General features: G+C 42.4%; 2 protein-coding genes across 2 annotated transcripts in view; one reads left to right on the forward strand and one right to left on the reverse strand.

Moving 5' to 3' along the window:
- Positions 1-5,471, reverse strand: part of LOC130118497 (oxysterol-binding protein-related protein 10-like) — a 133,306-nt gene extending 127,835 nt beyond the window's left edge. Inside the window, exon 1 of the mRNA XM_056286950.1 lies at positions 5,236-5,471. Within this exon, the coding sequence (XP_056142925.1) occupies positions 5,236-5,471 (236 nt within the window). The remainder of the gene's footprint in view (positions 1-5,235) is intronic.
- Positions 5,472-6,744: 1,273 nt separating this feature from the next.
- On the forward strand, positions 6,745-20,808 carry gpd1l (glycerol-3-phosphate dehydrogenase 1 like). Its single transcript, XM_056285710.1, has 8 exons — positions 6,745-6,942; positions 7,784-7,961; positions 8,300-8,440; positions 13,404-13,542; positions 13,675-13,787; positions 16,004-16,240; positions 17,499-17,605; positions 17,720-20,808. Exons 1-8 carry the CDS (start codon positions 6,899-6,901, stop codon positions 17,814-17,816), a joined length of 1,056 nt encoding a protein of 351 aa, XP_056141685.1. The 5' UTR covers positions 6,745-6,898; the 3' UTR covers positions 17,817-20,808.
- The last annotated feature ends 1 nt before the right edge of the window (position 20,809 follows it).

The following is a 20,809-nucleotide window of genomic DNA, read 5'->3' on the forward strand; positions in this document are numbered from 1 at the left end:
TGCCTGACATCTTGGGACTTACATTAGCTTATTAGACAAATGAGCAGTGTTTACATTTAAATTGGTAGTATGGCAGTTTTATGGCGCACAAAATCAATGGGTTTAATGATTGATGATTTTGGCTGATGACAAGTGGGACACTTCTAATTTTCTTTAGAGAGAGAGTGAGAAATGAGAGAGGCAATCGTCTCACAGAAGGGAGAAGGGCAATAAGGAAGAGGGTTGTTGGAAAGAGGAAGCGAGGGGTGGAAAAAATAGAGAAGAGAGAAAGGGAAAGGGGGGAGGTTTGTCGTGTGTGAGAGTGAGGGTGGGTGCGCTGAATAGGTCAGTTAAATACAGTCTCACCATCAGTAACCATGACTAGTGGAAATGAGACGCACCCATTTCCAGCCAAGACACATGGCAAACACAGATAACAGCAAAGACAAACACTAAGCCAAATATAAATGAAATTAGCCATGCAAACGAGGAGAAAACAAACACACTTTCCTCCTTGGTGAGGGGATCATTGTTGACCCACTATATCTATGTACCCCTGTCTGAATGTCATAAGATGAGGGGCCGAGAAAGGAACGATTTAGTCTTACCTAAATCTGTCACTTGACTATTGTTTGATGAGCAAATGTTACTTTCCAGAAATAATTCTCTGTGATGATCATGTGCTGTCATCATGTACAGAACTGAAACCTAGAAGGCTTTAGTGGTCTTGCTATGATCTGGGCAGGCTGAGATTATAACAGACATTATGTTGGTAGGGTATGGAGACCAAGGTAGATAAGTGTAGAGATATAGACAAGCAGAGAAGAAGACTCAGAGACAGAGACAAAAAAGCAGACTTATAAAGCAGTCTTGCAGTCAACACTATTAATGAGTTTTATACAGTCGTCGGCTCAAGGCTTTTTTTAGTAAGCATCTGTTATTAAACACACACACACACACACACACACACACACACACACACACACACACACACACACACACACACACACACACACACACACACACACACACACACATAAAGACTTGCATTCAGTCTTATCCCCTTTTACACAGATAACCACGCAACCTTCACCATATCAGGAATCAGGAACAATTTATTGTTAATTCTATCATGTACTCGTGTACACAAAAGAAGCGAAATTTCATTTCACCCAGCCCACAGCAGTGCAACACAAAAGATAAAAACACATATCCAAAATTTCCAAAAACAACACCAGCAAAAACATACAAAAACAGAGATAATTTAAAAAAAAAAACAAAAAAAAAACAAAACACAATTAACAACACAGTCCATTCAGGGCTAGACAGCCCAAAAATCTAGTCACTATCACTCACATTCATTTGCACAGAAACACAGACATGCAGACATACATCTCTTGCTACAGTTGAAATCACCCTCCCATAGTCACTCTCACACTTGCAAACAAATAGATACATTAAAGGTGAGAGCAAGAAATAGAGACTGCACACACACAGACACACACACAGACACACAGACACACACACACACACACACACACACACACACACAGACACACACACACACACACACACACACACACACACACACACACACACACACACACACACACACACACACACACACACACACATCTCCCTATTCTTATTAGGGACACCTCATTGACTACATTCATTCCCTAGCCCTTAACCCTGACCTTAACCATCATGACTACATGCCTAATCTTAACCCTTATCCTGATTCTAACCTTAACCTTAAACCCAAGTCCTAACCCTAACATAGACCTTTTCCTCATGGGGACCCATCAAATGTCTCCACAAGGTAGGTGGGTTTAGGTTTTCTATCCTAATGGGCACATTTGGTTCCCATTAAGATAGAAAAACCTGATACACACACACACACACACACACACACACACACACACACACACACACACACACACAATCGTCATCATGCCAGGCTCACTAATGTTTCTTTATCGCATGCAGTAATGACTCACTGCATCCCTTCCCTCTCGGGTCTCTATAGCCTGTACATGTGCAGAGCCACAGGGCCATAAACCACCATATCATCATCTATCACCTGTGAATGAAGTGTCTGAGCTGCCATTAGGCCCTTATAAGTCTCACCAGCCACTAATCTATCATTCAGGAGTGCAGAGCACAATGCTCTCTTGCAGAAGCAGACTGGAATATTCATTTAGATCCCAGCAGAGAGAGAGCGAGAGAGAGGTGTGTGTATGTGTGAATGGGGGGGGGGGGGCATTTGAGAGAGGTGTGAGAGGAGGAGCTGCGCGAGGAGGAGCACTTGAGAGATCACAGTCAAGGATGATGAAGAGAAAGGAGAGAGGGAAGTAGACAGGTTAAGAGGAAAGAGGGTGGAAGAGAACCTCTGAGATGGCTTCTTTCTTTTTTTTAGACAAACCAATATGACTTGTTATATGTAAGAGTCACTTTAACTGAGCGGGAAACATGCAGGAGAGGAGTGAGGGCTGGCCATAGAGAGGTGACTGAAGAAGGATAGAACCAAAACAACTCTGCAGCAGATTTACAAGCCCTCACCTGTGGCACCTTGAGGATCACACACATAGCTGCACAACTTCTAGTGGATTTCACCTAAACTAGTTTGCCGCAGCGACATATATATGTGTGTGTGTGTGTGTGTGTGTGTGTGTGTGTGTGTGTGTGTGTGTGTGTGTGTGTGTGTGTGTGTGTGTGTGTGTGTGTATACACACACACTATAAATTGACCACCAGAATCAGCATCATGTTTATTGGCCATGTAAGTTTGCACATACATGGAATTTGCCTCCAGTTTCGTGGTTCTCTCAGTGTACTTAACATAGAGTAACAACACTGCAACACAACAATCTTCAGATGTATACACAGGGATTGACATATACAGGTGAAATAAGAGGTGATAAAATGCAATGGTGCAGAGAATATATCAGACCATTTGTTTTACTAGAGCTGAATCCATTCAGAATGTCAGTTTTTCTCAAAAAATAACTCCGAACTTTTAAATGGATGAAACTGAGTGAGAATGGCACCTTGGCACCCTAACACAGCTGATATAATTGTTTGATATTTAAACTTTCACAGTAAGGAAGACAGCACATAGAAGTTACTGATTGCTGAGGTAAATGATATAGTGTATTTTGATACTAAAACTCACCAATATTAATACTAATACTGATTCTACTACTACTGATACTTGTATCTTGATCATGGTAGCCTAGCAACCCCCCCCCCACACACACACACACACACGCACACAAATATGCAAATCAGAGTGCCGGGGTTGACTACAGAGCAGCTGTTTTGAAGTAGTAGTAATTAAGTGCCTTGCCCAAGGGCAGCGGGGCAAGGTGTTCACCTATAACCCTCACCCTTTGGCTGAAGGCCAGTAGCCCTACTCACCAAGCCACCATATGTATCACACACAGCACCATCGCCATCAACAAATCTAATCTAAATTTTCCATTTCCTTTAAGAATCTTACTAGATGCAGCCGGGGGCAAAAATACTGTCACATTTGTGACCACATGAAAGCAATTAGAACGAGTTTGGAACGAACCAGTTTCATCAGACTGGCCCAGTTGATGATCCACTGGCTGTGCAACACCTGCCATGCATGTCCTGCTTTCTGTTACGCTGATCTCCTGCTCCCACCTCTCTGCAACCACACCTCCTCACTGAACCCCAAAGTTACGGCGTAGTCCCGCCAGCCAAACCGAATGAGCCTCACTGTGACTACATTATTAATCAAGGTAGCATTTTGACAGTCATACAAAGAGCAGCTACCGTCTAACTCTCTGGTGGCTTGTCCGTCAGCCGCCTTGTCACAGCTAATAAGAACATTAAAATCCCTCCCGACAGAGAGGGAACAACAATAAAGTTTCAATCACTGTGATGGTACAAACATGCCCTCGTTGCTTCGCTGCGTGGCCTGTTGTCAGGCCCAGCTGGCTCCGGCTGAATTGGAAATGAAAATGGAAATGGCTTCCTGGTGAAATATTGATAGGTTTTGATCATGGCTCCAGTGTTCATACTGTTATATGAACATGCACATACACGCATGCTCACACCCCAACCCCAACCCCCCCCCCCCCTCTCTCTCTCTCTCTCTCTCTCTCTCTCTCTCTCTCTCTCTCTCTCTCTCTCTCTCTCTCTCTCTCTCTCTCTCTCTCCACAGCATTTTGCAGGTTCCTGACCTGACTGTAGGATAAGAGAAACCAGAGTAATGTGTTTGTGTGTGTGTCTATGGTTGTGTGTTGCGGAGGGGGCGGGGCTATTCCATAAACTGCCAAAAAGTGCAATCAGGAAGCTCATTACATGTCTGAATGCACCTCATTTCGATCCAGTGGGACAAAGAAGGCGGCGCTAGAAAGAATCAGAGAGGGAGAGGGATAAAGAGAGTCAAAGAGAAAGAGAGGGAGAGAGAGAGATGCAGATCAAGTCAAAGAGATAGAGGGTAGTCAAAGAGGGTGAGAAAGGGAACATTTTGGTTCCCTGATATAATGAATAACTCATTCAGTGTCATACTAGGATGACCCCTCCCACACACACACACACCTCCTCTGAGCCAACAAACCAATAGACTCTTCATATGTTACCTAAAGACTAATACTTAGCTAGGCCATTAATGGCGGCTAAATGGATGAATAACAGAGCATATGACACCCCTGTAACGTCATGTTAATGTTATCTATGTTGCTGTATGTGTTGTATTGTGAGCTAACATGTCCATTTTCCCTTATAGGAATAAAGAAATACATTGCAATGTATTGCATGTTGCACTCTCTTCTCGGCTCTTCCCCCACCTTACCTGAAGATAACTGTAATGCCTCTTTCTTAAATATCACACTTCAAATGACATCTTTGTATTACTTTGCTGTTTTTTTCCTCTCTGCATGTCTTTCTTAAAAATAAAAATAAAACACTGTTTGCACAGAAGTGCCTCTTAATCCTGATCACCTGAAAACACCTGAAAACATACTCTGTGGAAAAAACAAAAAACAAAAACAAACAGGACATGGCAAAATTCCTCAAATTACTCTACAACCCACCTACAATATATTATATATAACACATATATATAATAAATATATTTTCAAACATTGATATGCCATATTTTAATATGACTTAAAATAACCTTACATGTGTTCAACTGAAGGAATTTCACTTGAGAGGCATAATGATAATAAAGATCAGAAAATGAATAGAGAAAAGGGTCTAGGTTTCTATCATAGCCTACCTGCTCTGCCAGCCCTGGATAAGGTTGGTGTATTTACTCAGTACACCTTCCAGGTGCTGTTCGCGGGCTTGGTGGCACCGAGAGGGATTCGAACCTGCAACACTGTCTCCTCTTCCGCACAGCCCTCGGCCGCCATCCGCAGTCCGGCTGTCAGCGGAGTGTGAGCCGGGACTCTGCGGCTGCCTGCCCCTGTCCCGCCGTGCTGCGGGGTTCCCGTGAGGTACTGAACGGTTCATGCCTGTAGTGCCGCGGATGTCCAAACCTTCTGGTGGGAACGGGTCTAGCTTAGTGTTTTAAAGTCTTTAGCGGCTGGCAGATGAATATGGTGGAGGAAAAGGACTCAAATCCAGTGCAGGTTCTCAACAAAGTGATGCAGGTGGGGAGACAGTCCACCTTACGGGAGGAGCGTCTGAGAGATAAAGCGCTTCCTACAGATATAGCCCCACGTTAACACTCTGGAGGGATATTCCGACTGTTTTGTTTTGCTCTCTCTCTCTCTCTCTCTCTCTCTCTCTCTCTCTCTCTCTCTCTCTCTCTCTCTCTCTCTCTCTCTCTCTCTCTCTCTCTCTCTCTCTCTCTCTCTCTCTCTCTCTCTCTCTCTCTCTCTCTCTCTCTCTCTCTCTCTCTCTCTCTCTCTCTCTCTCTCTCTCTCTCTCTCTGACGTTATGCGCTTTTTGTTTTGGAAATCCCGGGATGGTCACACCCCCCAACTTGGGATACTCCCCCTCCAGCCACACAGCCAAAAGGAATGCAGTAGATTCCGTCATCACGGGTAACCAGTGACTAATCCACAGGAAACATAACGTCACTGTCCTGCAGAAATATACATAATTTCAACTTCTACTGAAACTGAGAGATACTGGTTTACCCCCCCCCCCCATCTCTCTACTGATGCCCATGTAATGTTGATAATGAAAAACAACCAACCGTGCAATATTTCTCATGGAGCAAATCACTGAAACATTACAGATGCAACGCTTCTACAGCGCAGCAACAATTGCATGAACGATAACGTTATGACTAACGATGCGGCTACGTTTTCAAAGCTAACAGTCAAGACGCGGTGCTCAAGCTGGTGATAAATTACCCTTAAAGATGAACCGTTGTGCTATTGCGGAACATTTGGTCCATAGGTCCCCACGATGCAATGTAGGGTTTTGTCCGCTTTATTAGTAATGCTGACTTCAGGCGATCTACAAAGAACAGAAAGAAAATCACGGTGAACGAGATAATAATAATAATAATAATAATAATAATAATAATAATAATAAAACCATGATGTCTCTTTATCTTCAAATAGGTGGGTTCTATTCTATACATTTATGCATTTGCTACAAGTGGGGGTTTTTTTCCCCCGACAAAATTGTGGCTACAATTCCTCAAATCACACAATTTCGTGGTTCCAGTTTTTGTCTGTCGATATAAAAACTACAATTCCCGGTTGTTCAAAGGTGACGATAACTTTAACTGCGTCATCTAAAATCGACAACCATCCATCCGTCATTGGCGTTGGCTACGCGCTCTCCTTGTCTCCACCCCAGCCTTTCTTTCCCCTTTCATATGTGTTTATTTCTACTCAAAACATTCTGAAGTTTCTGTGAAACAAGCGGCTGAAAAGAAAGTTTAGATTTTTCGTTTGTTGGATCGCTGGGAAACGTCTGCGATGGCCTCGCCGTTGAAAGTATGCATAGTCGGCTCTGGCAACTGGTGAGCTGTCAAATCTGACGTGCAGTGATCATCATGTACATGATTTACTATGCAGGCAGCCTGCTCGGGACGTGGAATGTGTAACAATGTGAAGGGATTATGGCTTACTTGAAGCTATATCTTACTGCAGTATATGCTCAGTGATTTGTGCCTCCTTATCAACGCGATTGGCTACTACTACTGTGGTAGTCAGCATGCGTTTTAATCCTATTTAGCTTGTCAGGTTTCCTAAAAATGTCTGCAAGAGGTATTATCGCTTTTGAAATAAAATGACAACGTTAAAGTATGATGGGGCGAAAAAAACATATGCTCATTTGCTCCCACGTGCAAGGAATGGTGCACTTAATGGTGCTGCACAATCCTCCACCATTTGTGATACTGCAGTTTCTGGTAGAGTAGTTACATTTAGATGGACTTTACTGCTATTTCACACGATTGTAAATCCAGTCAATGATCGGTGGTATAGCTCTGTCCCTGTGAGACCAAAGATCCTCTTCGGCAAAGGGTATTCCTCCTTTGAGACCCGGTCGATAGGGATGTACCCATACCAGAGTAAATAAAAATCTGATTTCTAAACTTGACATGTTGCAGAAAAGCAAATTGGATCCATCAGTTTTAACGAAAATATACACTTGCTGTATTCGCTTGTGGTTCCAACAAGCTGTGGTTTCTCCAACAGAGAGATGCAATGTAGGAAAATGTATAGACTGAGTAACTTTACTTTGATATATTAGGCCTACATGCTGTTCTTGCTGTTGGATTTTAGTATTATGTAAGTTTGTTTGATCTTTATCTGGATGACTTGTTGCACTCTCTCTCTCTTCTTTTTTTTTTACTTCAGGGGCTCAGCCATAGCTAGAATTATTGGTAATAATGCCCGGTCCCTGCAGCGCTTTGCCACCACTGTGAAGATGTGGGTGTTTGAAGAGAACATCAACGGCAGGAAACTGACTGACATCATCAATACAGACCACGAGAACATCAAGTACCTGCCCGGATACAAACTGCCCGAGAATGTGGTAAGGGAGAGAATCATCTTCAGGCTGTGTCTTTGTCATGGTGAAAATAATTTCTTGATAGGCCATTGCAGCGATGTGCAGGTAATTTTCTGTACTTGCAGAAATTTTACAACACCATTAGTGGATGCGCGATACTTTTCAGTCTGAGCCAGTAGCTACATTAGTCTCACTTGCCAGAAACTGAGGAATGATGAGGTTTGTTGGAAAGCTTCCAAAAAGCCACACTGGGCTTGAATCCCACAGATCCCCATTGTACATTTTATTCCAGGTTGTTTTTGTTTCTTTGTCGACTCAGAAGGTTGTAAAAAGCCTAATTTCCCTGACTCCATCACAACCAGGTGGCGATCCCGAAGCTTTGTGATGCTGCAGAAGGCGCTGACCTGCTGGTGTTTGTAGTCCCTCACCAGTTCATCAGAAATCTGTGTGATGAGATGGTAGGCTGCGTCTCCTCCAAAGCCCGAGGAATCACACTTATAAAGGTAACACATCCATGATATCTGTTACTCCGAAGCGGGACTGAAAATAAATCCAGTCACCACATCTGAAAGCTCCTACTTGCACAAAGCCTATTGTTACTTTACATTAATGCCCAGTTCATGCCCTTTCTTTGTTGTTACAAAATATGTCAACATCCCAGAGTTATTGGTATATTATACGGCTGTTGTTTTGAAATTAATTAATTAATTAGCGCTAATGCAGTGCTTCTATGGGATACAATTACAGTAAAATATATAAAATATTCTTGGAATTTGGGGGTGCCCCGGTGGCTCACCTGGTAGAGTGCATGCCACATAAGGCTGAGTCCTTACCGCAGCAGCCTGGGTTTGAATCTGGGCCGGGCCCTTTGCTGCATGTCATCCCCTCCCTGTCCCCTGTCTCCCTCCACTATCGCTATCTAATAAAGGCGGAAAATACCAAAGGAAAAAAAAAACCCTTGAAAAAAATATTCTTGGGATTTGAATGCTTTCATGTATGAGGTCCCTTGGAATTACATTTCCCTCTGAATTTAATCAAATATTACATATTCTGATCTAAAAAAAACCCATGTTATTCATTGGTATTGCCTTTAGCCTTTTAACCTAAAACAACCAACTCATTCAGCAGATTACGTTCTTCCATTTAGACGAAGAGATAGAAGAAACTTGATATTTTATTTATGAAATGAGAGTATTCAGCTTTGTTCCCAACTCTGTGTACCCTATGTAACCTTCAAAGATGAGACACACATCCACTATAACGCTATTAATGCCTTTCCCACTCGGGCAAAAAACATCACAATGAGACCTATATATAGATAAAGAGCCTGGGCTCTGGACACAGCTGTCGGCTGTTCCCAACAATATCCAGCACAACTGGTGACCTCTATGGGTGAATAGGTTGTGTAAGGTAGTCTTCCCAGCATCTCAGGGATTTCATGTGATTGTGTTTATGGCTTTTTAGGAAAGTTGTTTTTCCTAATTCTTTTCGGTAAAAATTTTTTTTAGGAAAAAGAAACAGTTTTAAACATACCATGAAGTTTGCTGATCTCCTTTTTGAAAACTGTGCTAAAAGCATTTATGTGCTAATGTTACATTTCTTTGTGAAACTCGTAACCCTCATCATTTTCTTTCAATGTTTGAAGCACTTTCATGCATACAAGTATGAGAAATGGTTCAAGCCATAAGAACCTGCAGAAAATTCTTGATACGCTGTTGTGCTGTAGTTACAACATTCACTAAGGGGCTAGTAAATGCAGCAAGAAGTAAATCTCCTTACAGCTAAAAACACAGAGGATTTCAGAAAAATCTACTAAAAGAAAATCTGCAAAACACCACCTATATTTGTTATAGTATTTGACAAAAACACAGGACTCTTCTTTAGATATAATTTTCTTGTGTCAGAGACCCGAGATGCTGCAACTCCATAGTCTGTAATGCACAGAGAGCCCTTTGGGATAATGGCACAGTAAAATGACAGGTTGTGTTCACGCTGGCCATTTGGGGTTGTTTGGGAGTTTGGAGTGTTTTTATCCAAATCCTGACTGCAGCCGAGAGAGGCAAAGCCAAGACATCTGACAGCCGTACTCTCTCTCTCTCTCTCTCTCTCTCTCTCTCTCTCTCTCTCTCTCTCTCTCTCTCTCTCTCTCTCTCTCTCTCTCTCTCTCTCTCTCTCTCTCTCTCTCTCCCACACACACACACACACTTACACTCTGTCACTTACTCTCTCTCTTCTTTGTCCCCCTCCTCTCTCTACCTCTTTTACTCTGTGTATGTTAGAGGAGATAAATCCTTAGCTTTAGCCAGGTTAAAAAGCTGATTAAAGCCCTGGTCTGGGCCATTATCCAGAGAGAGGATTTATATCATATCAGCATTTAGATGCAAGAGGATTGAAATGGTGTGTGCCAGGGTGAGAGGGAAAATGTTGAGGGAGAATGTGTATGTTTTTGTGTGAGGCTTAAAAAACCTTTGGGTGGAGCTGGTGAAGGCTCATTTTTGAAAGGGAATGACCAAAGCCTTACTTAAACTATAACTGAATGGAGCATGCACTGGAACAAATCTTGAGCCATGATTTTTCTGTGTGGCTTGACCTGACTGTTGACCATGTCTGAGCCATGAAGGGTAGACCTCATATCACTGTTTGGGATGAATCAATGACTGAGCACAGTTTGGTCTAGTCTTTAATCTCAATAACTCAGTTTGGAAAGAGGTTTCAAACAGATAGTTACACTGTGTGTGTGTGTGTGTGAGTGTGAGTGTGATAGAGCATGTGCGCTTGTGGATCGTCACCTTGCCGTGGTGGAGAAGCTTGCATGTACCAATGATCTCAAGAGCTATGCTGCCCGGAGCTTAGCTCCTGGTGGGGTCACTCAAGGTGGACAGGCCAAGGAGAAGGTTCCAGATGTAGCACGATTCAACAAAGACCTCAACAGTGGAACTGGTGGAAGATGTCTCCAGGTCACAACGACAGTGAAGGCGGATGAAGGCTGCAACAGAGAGTGGTCCCCAATCGTCTTGGTTCTTCATGCCATTGGACTCTGGCCACCCCCTGCCAAGGACCATGTGGTGGCTGCAGGCACATTAGCCACTCCACATAATAAGCCGTCACACACAGGTGTCCTAAAGGACAGTCATACTCGACCCTGAGTGGCCGCCGATGATGCTGAGAGTATGTGCTCCAGCCATTGTGCATGTATATGTGATCCTGGATTGCCACCTTGCCGTGGTAGAGAGCTTACATGTATCAATTATCCCAAGAGCTATGCCGTCCAGAGCTTGGCTCCTGGTAGGGTCACCCAAGGCAGATAGGTCAAGAGGGAGGCTCCAGACGAAGCGCGATCCAATAAAGACCTCAACAGCGGAACTGGCATAAGACAGATGCCAGTGAAGGAGGATGAAGGCTGCAACAGGGGGTGGTCTCCAATCGTCTTGGTTCTCCATGGCGTTGGACTCTGGCCACCCCCTGCCAAGGACCATGTGGTGGCTGCAAGCGCATCAGCCACTCCATGTAAAAAGCTGTCACGCTCAGGCGTCCTCCTGCAAAAATACCCACAAGGACCTAGAAGGAAGACAGTCATACTCAACCCCGAGTGACCGCCGATGATGATGATACATGTGTGAATGGCAGTGTGTTTATGATGTCTGCTTGTATCAATGTATAATAACATATATATGCAGCTATACATACACTCACTGGCCACTTTATTAGGTACACCTTGCTAGTACCGGGTTGGACCCCCTTTTGCCTTCAGAACTGCCTTAATCCTTCGTGGCATAGATTCAACAAGGTACTGGAAACATTCCTCAGAGAGTTTGGTCCATATTGACATGATAGCATCACGCAGTTGCTGCAGATTTGTCGGCTGCACATCCATGATGCGAATCTCCCGGTCCACCACATCCCAAAGGTGCTCTATTGGATTGAGATCTGGTGACTGTGGAGGCCATTTGAGTACAGTGAACTCATTGTCATGTTCAAGAAACCAGTCTGAGATGATTCGAGCTTTATGACATGGCGCGTTATCCTGCTGGAAGTAGCCATCAGAAGATGGGAACACTGTGGTCATAAAGGGATGGACATGGTCAGCAACAATACTCAGGTAGGCTGTGGCGTTGACACGATACTCAATTGGTACTAAGGGGCCCAAAGTGTGCCAAGAAAATATCCCCCACACCATTACACCACCACCACCAGCCTGAACCGTTGATACAAGGCAGGATGGATCCATGCTTTCATGTTGTTGACGCCAAATTCTGACCCTACCATCCGAATGTCGCAGCAGAAATCGAGACTCATCAGACCAGGCAACGTTTTTCCAATCTTCTATTGTCCAATTTTGGTGAGCCTGTGCGAATTTTAGCCTCAGTTTCCTGTTCTTAGCTGACAGGAGTGGCACCCGGTGTGGTCTTCTGCTGCTGTAGCCCATCTGCCTCAAGGTTCGACGTGTTGTGCGTTCAGAGATGCTCTTCTGCATACCTCGGTTGTAATGAGTGGTTATTTGAGTTACTGTTGCCTTTCTATCAGCTTGAACCAGTCTGGCCATTCTCCTCTGACCTCTGGCATCAACAAGGCATTTTCGCCCACAGAACTGCCGCTCACTGGATATTTTCTCTTTTTCGGACCATTCTCTGTAAACCCTAGAGATGGTTGTGCATGAAAATCCCAGTAGATCAGCAGTTTCTGAAATACTCAGACCAGCCCGTCTGGCACCAACAACCATGCCACGTTCAAAGTCACTTAAATCACCTTTCTTCCTCATTCTGATGCTCGGTTTGAACTGCAGCAGACCGTCTTGACCATGTCTACATGCCTAAATGCATTGAGTTGCTGCCATGTGATTGGCTGATTAGAAATTTGCGTTAACGAGCAGTTGGACAGGTGTGCCTAATAAAGTGGCCGGTGAGTGTATATGTTTATAGATACTATATACAGATATATATATAGACAGAGAGATAGAGAGAGAGATTTATGATGGAGTCTGTACAGGTGTTAGTCATCAGTTGATTCTGTTTGTTTCCCTCATCTCAGAGTCGTCAGTCTGAATGGGGACCTTTCAGTATTTAATTACTGCTGTTTGTCATCCTCATGCTTCACTTGCTCCTCTTCAGATCCAGATTGTCTACATCAGCAGTAAAAAAGAGGAATCCGTAGACATTTGAATGCATAGCTGGATAGCTGAGTAAAGTGGATGAGGCATCATTTAGCTCTCTTTGTCTCTTCCTTGCCCATTTTTAATTGTCTTCCCTTTGGCGACAAACGTTAAGACCCTCTAAATTTTGAACTAATGGATCTCCTTGACATTTTTGTGCCTTTATGTGCTCTCATCCCTCATATCTGTCACCCTCTCTAATGTACTCCCCCCTCTTAACACCTCTCTCACACACATCTCCGTCTGTCATCTTCCACCTTCCTCTCTCACTCACATCTCTCCTTTCCCCCTTTCTGACCCCTCTGCCCCTCTCACAGGGAATAGACGAGGGTCCCGAGGGGCTGAAGCTGATCTCTGACATCATAAGGGAGAAAATGGGGATTGACGTCAGCGTGCTAATGGGGGCCAACATTGCAAACGAGGTGGCAGCTGAGAAATTCTGTGAAACCACCATTGGTAAGAAAGATCGTGATGGCTGGGGCACTTTACACTATAGTCTGTGTTATATGAAATTGGCCAGGGAACACAGACCACCCATTATTGGTGTGTGAAAACACATTTATCATTTAGTTTATGTGTTGTTTATAGGCAGCAAGATTTTGGAGAACGGCCTGTTGTTTAAAGAACTGCTGCAGACTCCCAACTTCAGAATCACAGTGGTGGATGATGCTGACACAGTGGAGCTGTGTGGGGCGCTCAAAGTACAGACACTGCCTCTCTCTCTCTCCCCCTCTCTCCTGCTCTCCTTCCCTATCATTCACTCTTAAGCTCTGTCTGTCTCATTGCACCTAAGACCATATTCCAAACCTTTATATATACAATATATATAACTTTGTTAAAAGAAACACTCAGCGGTAGGGAAAGTGTTCAACAAATAAGGACCATATTAATCCAGTGAGTCAAGTCAATTCTTTATGAGACAGTGCAAGCCTGTTTCATACCATAAGCAATCAATGGGAGGGCAGGAAACACTTTCCAAAATTTTCCTGCCCTCCCATTGGTTGCTGTGCAGCACAACTAGGGGTGTGGTGCAAGGCAACATAGCATTTATTCTTTGTTTTTTTTTCTTTGTGGTATAGCCAACTTGGCAGCTGATGAATGCGTGATGCACGAAACAGGCTTGTACTGCTATGAATTAAAAGTTTTTTTCCTTCATCTAGCTTAATATTCCACTCCTCATTTGTTGAGCCCTTTCATCAACACTATTGATGGCTTCCGAAAAAAACGCTATATATATACTCATATATTTTCGTAATGTGTGTGTGTGTGTTAGTTAGTGTAGATAGCGGGACCGAAAACTAAAGCACTTATGATCCTAATTCTTTTTGGAGGTGGTAGGTATTGTCTCAGAGAGTAAGGGAAAAATTCAAAAAAATTGAAATTATGCATAATTATGCATAAATATGCAAAATATGCATTTTTCTAAAAATGTCTAAAAAACCACTTTTCTCGGCATTTCAAAGGATTCTGAGCATCTTCGATTTTTTTCACCTATATAAAAAAAATTCTGGGACAGAAATGTTTTGGCATTATGCAAAATATATGCATTTTTGCAAAAATGCACTTATGATTCTAATTTTTTTTGGAGGTGGTAGGTATTGTTCCAGAGAGGACCAGAAAAATAGCAGAACATTAAAATAACTATAATAATTATGCATAATTATGCAAAATATGCATTTTCTAAAAATGGCTAAAAACCTATTTTCTCGGCATTTCAGATGATTCTAAGCATTTGGGGGGGAGGGAGTTGGAGTGGGGGGGTAAACCACTTTTCTCGGCATTTCAGATGATTCTGAGCATTTGGGGGGAGGGAGTTGGAGTGGGGGGGGGTTAGGGGCAGGGGGAAGGCGGTTAGCTGGCAGGATGAAGAGGAGGGAGATTTAGACGGGTGGATAACCAAACCGCTACATTGTAGTGGGGTTCTTCTAGTATACATATATATGAAATCAAGTTAAGTAAATTCTCTACTATAAGCAATCTTCCACATTATTTTGCTCCTTATTTGTTGAGCACTATCCCTACCGTTGAGTGTTTCTTTTAACAAAGTTTTATATACTATATAAAGGTTTGCAATATGGTCCTATGTATATGTGTGTGTGTGTGTGTGTGTGCGTGCGTGCGTGCGTGCGTGCGTGCGTGTGTGTGTGTGTGTGTGTGTGTGTGTGTGTGTGTGTGTGAGTCCTGTGATGGCCTGGTGGCCTGTCCAGGGTGTCTCCCCGCCTGCCACCCAAGGACTGCTGGGATAGGCTCCAGCATCCCCATGACCCTGAGAGCAGGATAAGCGGTTAAGACAATGGATGGATATATATATATATACACTATACACACACACACGTGTGTGTATGTGTATTTTATTACTACAAATACATTGATGAAGTAATTTAAAGATTCCATGAAATGAAAAATGTATTTTCATTCATGTTACCTCTTTTATCCACATTTGCTTTACAAATAATTCACACAATATTCTTGAAATTAAGTTTCATCTTTCTGAGAAAAACTTTTTTTTGTTATGTTATCCTGCCCTTGTGGGTGTACGCTGATGAAAATGCCCAATGAATGGGATTGAGACTGAGAACAAGAGTGATTTTTCTACCACCAAATTGAAACTAACCAATGGCATATATCCATGTTCATCTAAAAAAATGCTCTGCCATTATTGGCTGTTTGTCACATCAAATGCTGTCCCCTCACTCAATCCCATCTGACCGGTCCATTCATCAAATCCTGGAAGTTTGCGATGTTCTAAATGTTGTTTCATGAGATCTTTAACAGCATCCATCCACCAGAAAACTGTTGTAGTGCCTGTGGCGACAACACCATCAAAGCTTTGTGACTTCAGTCTAATGTACTATACTGCATGCAAATCATGATTGTGACCTTCTCCTTTCTGTGCCACCTCTCTTTCCCTTAACAGAACATTGTGGCAGTGGGCGCAGGCTTCTGCGATGGGCTCAGGTGTGGGGACAACACCAAAGCAGCTGTGATCCGTCTGGGGCTGATGGAGATGATTGCCTTTGCTAAGCTCTTCTCTAAGGATGGCTCGGTCTCCTCGGCCACCTTCCTTGAGAGCTGTGGCGTGGCCGATCTCATTACCACCTGCTATGGGGGCCGCAACCGCCGGGTGGCCGAGGCCTTCGCCAAGACAGGGAAGGTAAGACAGATTGGATGTAGCGTTTGTATGACTTCTCTGATCCTGAGTCTTTGTAGATGAGACTAACGCTAATGTCATAACTTTGGTCTTATTATATGGGTTTTTTCCCTCTTATAGTCCTAAAGAGAGCCACTAAACAGTTTGATGAGAAGAAGGGCTTAAAAGATAAGTTGCTGGTTCTGATTCTGTTTTTTTCAGTGCCAAATGTAACCAAACTCTACAAGCTTAGGAAACACAACATGTCGCTAGCAATTATGGTTTCACTGGAAAAGATGAAGTGTGCATGGATAAACACCTTTTTCAGGCCAAAACTTGTTATCCAGGCCCTCTGTGTAGGGACTTTGACCTACTCTTAGTCTTGTGACTTCTCTCTTAACCCCTCCTCAGACACAGACACGTATACAGTGTGTTAAAATAGGTTCAGATGCATCCGGCTGCCCTGATCAACCGCTGTTGGCCATCTCTTACGCAGAGATCAGGCTTGGCTTGATTCCCCCAGTTTACTTAAATTGATAAAGGTACACAGCAGTGGCCATTGTTTTCCTTGGGTCACCCACAATATATTAGATATTAATTTTAGAAATAGCTGCGAGGCGGGGCATTCAGGTGGCGTGGCGGTCTAGTCCGTTGCCTACCAACATAGGGATCGCCTGTCCGAATCCCCGTGTTACCTCCAGCTTGGTCGGGCGTTCCTACAGACACAATTGGCCGTGTTTGCAGGTGGGAAGCCAGATGTGGGTATGTGTCCTGGTTGCTGCTCTAGCGCCTCATCTGGTCAGGTGGAGCGCCTGTTCAGGGAGGAGAGGGAACTGGGGGGAATAGTGTGATCCTCCCACACGCTACGTCCCCCTGGTGAAACTCCTCACTGTCAGGTGAAAAGAAGTGGCTGCCAACTCAACATGTATCAGAGGAAGCATGTGGTAGTCTGCAGCCCTCCCCAGATTGGCAGAGGGGGTGAAGCAGTGATCGGGACAGCTCAGAAAGTGGGGTGATTGGCCAGGAACAATTGGGGAGAAAAAAAAGGGGGGGGCGGGGAAAGAAATAGCTGTGAGGCCAAGTAGTTCAAGTGAAATAAAAATCCGCTGTGGTAATCATGTAATAACTGGCATTTGACAGTCGTTGAGCAACTATTTATCATCTACTGTTTTACGTTAAACCCTTTTGGTGGGTTTCATGTGTTACAGTGTCTTCTAAAAGATTAATTTTTTTGGTGTATTGGTGTGAATTTCTGTCGTCTGCTTGTTATACCCATCATCAGAGTATAGAGGATCTTGAGAAGGAGATGCTGAATGGTCAGAAACTCCAGGGTCCTGCCACCTCCGCTGAAGTCTATCACATCCTCAAACAGAAGGATTTGGTGGATAAGTCAGTACACATGGTTTCTTTCTCTTAATTTTTTATGGCAACCTAAATGTCAAAGTTAATAAGGAATAACCAATTTAAATCATCCTAATATCTTCCATTCCGTCAAATCCCCAGGTTCCCTCTGTTCACGGCCGTGTATCAGATTTGTTTCGAGAGCAGACCTGTCCAAGAGATGATTTCCTGCCTGCAAAGCCACCCAGAGCACATGTGATCAGTTCAGGAGACCTCGGTGTGCCCCAGAGGGAGGCTCTTATAGAGATTTATACAGGGTGGTTTCCACAAAACCATCCGAGCACTAACATAAATTTAGCTTTGAGTACCATAAGCCGTTAAAGCCTTTCAAAAAGCCAGCCATATTTAAAAATTTGATGAGAAATGGATGAGCTAATCATTTAGAACTTACTTAAATGTAAAACCAAATGACTTATTTCAGGCAAAAAAAAAGAAAGAACAGATTTGTGATTATATGAAGTTTCACAAATGCTTTTCTATTTCACTATGGTGGAAAATGGATTTTAGGCTCATGATGCTTGGAAGAAACTGCCCCCGATGTGAGTGAAAGTTGGATGTGGCAAAATCCAAACCATTTGCAGATTAAAGTGTACCATAATGGTGCATAAGAGCAAAGTAACCCTGCTGGTGAAGGTGCTCAGTGTCTTGAAGCTCCAACTCTTTTAATACATAACCATATAGTCTGGTATAGATAACACCAGTCCCTCCCAAAAGCATGCTAAGCACTTGACCTTGGTTCCATCACAAACAAATGGATAAGAATGACCACATATTATGAGTTTAAGTGTGAGTACTCTGAAATACTGAAAGCTAATTTTTGTCTACATTAGAATTTTGTTACCATGGGTTATTAGTGGGGTCGTATTGGTATGCCATATTTTTGGGGGAAAAAGGCCCCCCCCAATTTTGTTTGTTAAATATTCCTATCTGATTATGCTGATAACATTTATTTCACTTTGTTATAACCTTTTAAATCAACCTATCTGCCTCTCTCTCACATTGACTTGTTTAGAGAAGGAGCTGCCATAGTTCCGACCTGGTGCTTCTCCTCAACAACATACACTTGAATCTGTTTAGATACACCGGTTGTCATGATAGCTCTGAGTTATTGTCGATGCGATGAGGGATTCGAAACTCCCAAGAAAATGACATTCACTGTCAGTTGCAGTGGGACTGTCACGTAATAGGCTTCCTCTCACCTAGCACAAGAGCACCCCCGTGTTGCCAATACTGAAATAGCAAATTTAACTTCCTCTTATTTAAAACCACTGATTTCCCAACTGTAAGTCAAGTCGAGTCAGTTTTATATGTATAGCCCAATATCACAAATTAAAAATTTGCCTCAAGGGGCTTTACAGCAACACAACATCCTGTCCTTAGACCCTCGCATTGGATAAGGAACAACTCCCTAAAAAAACAACAACCAATGTCTGCACAAAATACATCCTCAATGACCTCAACTGCACTTTACAAAGACAACTGCCACCAGGCGTAAGGTATTTTACAGCACCAGTAAGCATATCACTAAGATCTAGGGCTTGTTTTTATGGGTGATTTTTTTCTTTTTCTTGTCTGCTTATTTCTAAAACAAATAACACTTGGTAAATCCCTGAAAGCAGGGTAAAGAGGCTAATGCTGTGTACACTTTTATATCAGAGTTAAAATCTAGGTTGTGTGACCAAATGTTTTGAATGGAACTTATTGTTGTAGTTTAGTGTCCGTTTTTGTCCGGTATTATTCACATATCAGCAGATTGGTGTCAACTTCTCAGTGCTTTTACCATTTACACTGACCTCTGAACTTAGTGGATATTCGGGCTAAAACGTGACCCCCACTTTTGGAAACCAGTATCACTCTGATGTACTTCTCTAATGACTTATTTTAGCACAATAGCGATGGACGATGCAATTTAGGGGAACAATTACTCTTATTAACGGGTTTCGCCAAATGTATTTTTCAGATGAAATATTTCTTTATTTTCCCTAACTTTGATTTTGGATATTATTGAACTCTAGGTAAATAAAGTAACTTATCCATATGCCACCCAAACCAAGAATACAGACAGTATAATTTTGTGTGTTTTTATGGTTTTTACCAATTATGGAATTTTATATTTTTTTTCTCACATCGGTCAATACTTTTTGTATTGGGTGACAGTGAATTTATAGATCATGAATATTCCCAGTGTAACATTAATTTGCAATTTAGTTTTTCTTTTTTAAGCATTGGTGTATAATTGATCTTGTACTAAATGCTCAGCTAAAGTTAAATCCTATTTTTTTCTGTTTTCTAACACACTAACACTATTAAAGTGTATAGATAGTAGTCATGGTCCAAATTGGCAGCTTTTTTTTTTTACATACGTTTTATGTTATGTGTCACACTCCATCCTTATTATAGTTTACTGACCATGTTTAGATGTGCTCCAGCATGTTGTAATTACACATTACAGCCAAAGATCATAGACTCGGGATGGTAAACTAATATTACTTGATTCCAACTTTGCCTTCTTTTTTTTTTTGGTTCTTCTTTATGTACAGTGTCAGTCTACAAGCCAGCTGGTTTTTGTATTTTGTGTTTGGAGAAGGGTCATAATACATTGATGTCAGGAGTTTTCTTCCTGTTGAAATAAAATGGCTCTCAGGACATTATTATTTTTTCCTGAGAAGACGAGTCCTGTATGTCAGAATTAATAAATGTCTTCAAATCAATCACTTTAAATCCAGTCTTTATGATTCACTGACACATTGACAATTAGGCATTCTTCTACATGTTAATTTCTTAATTTTAAGGAAAGACCATCAAATACACCGGCATAGTACAAACAATATTTTAATATATTGTTGCTTTGGTTTAATGTTTTAATCCCAAAGATTTCTTGTAAAAATGCATACAACAAAAAGACATCCACAATAAAAATCATACACAATTGCATTAACAAGAATGCATTGCTTTAACTTAATCTTTGTCATGGCTCCGCTGTCGAAGCTACATTTTATAAATACATTCAAAATGTTGAATGTATCAGTAGGTAAAACCTCACTAATGAAAACGGCAGACTAGTTGCAAACTTCACTATGGTTTCAATGACACTTAAGTATTTAAAATTTAGATCGGCTATACTGACTTAGACACAAACACCAAATGAGAAGATCTAACATTTGAGAGGCAAACTGATCACCTACCAATTTG

Source organism: Lampris incognitus, chromosome 9, assembly GCF_029633865.1.
Source record: "Lampris incognitus isolate fLamInc1 chromosome 9, fLamInc1.hap2, whole genome shotgun sequence".
Classification (NCBI taxonomy): Eukaryota; Metazoa; Chordata; class Actinopteri; order Lampriformes; family Lampridae; genus Lampris; species Lampris incognitus.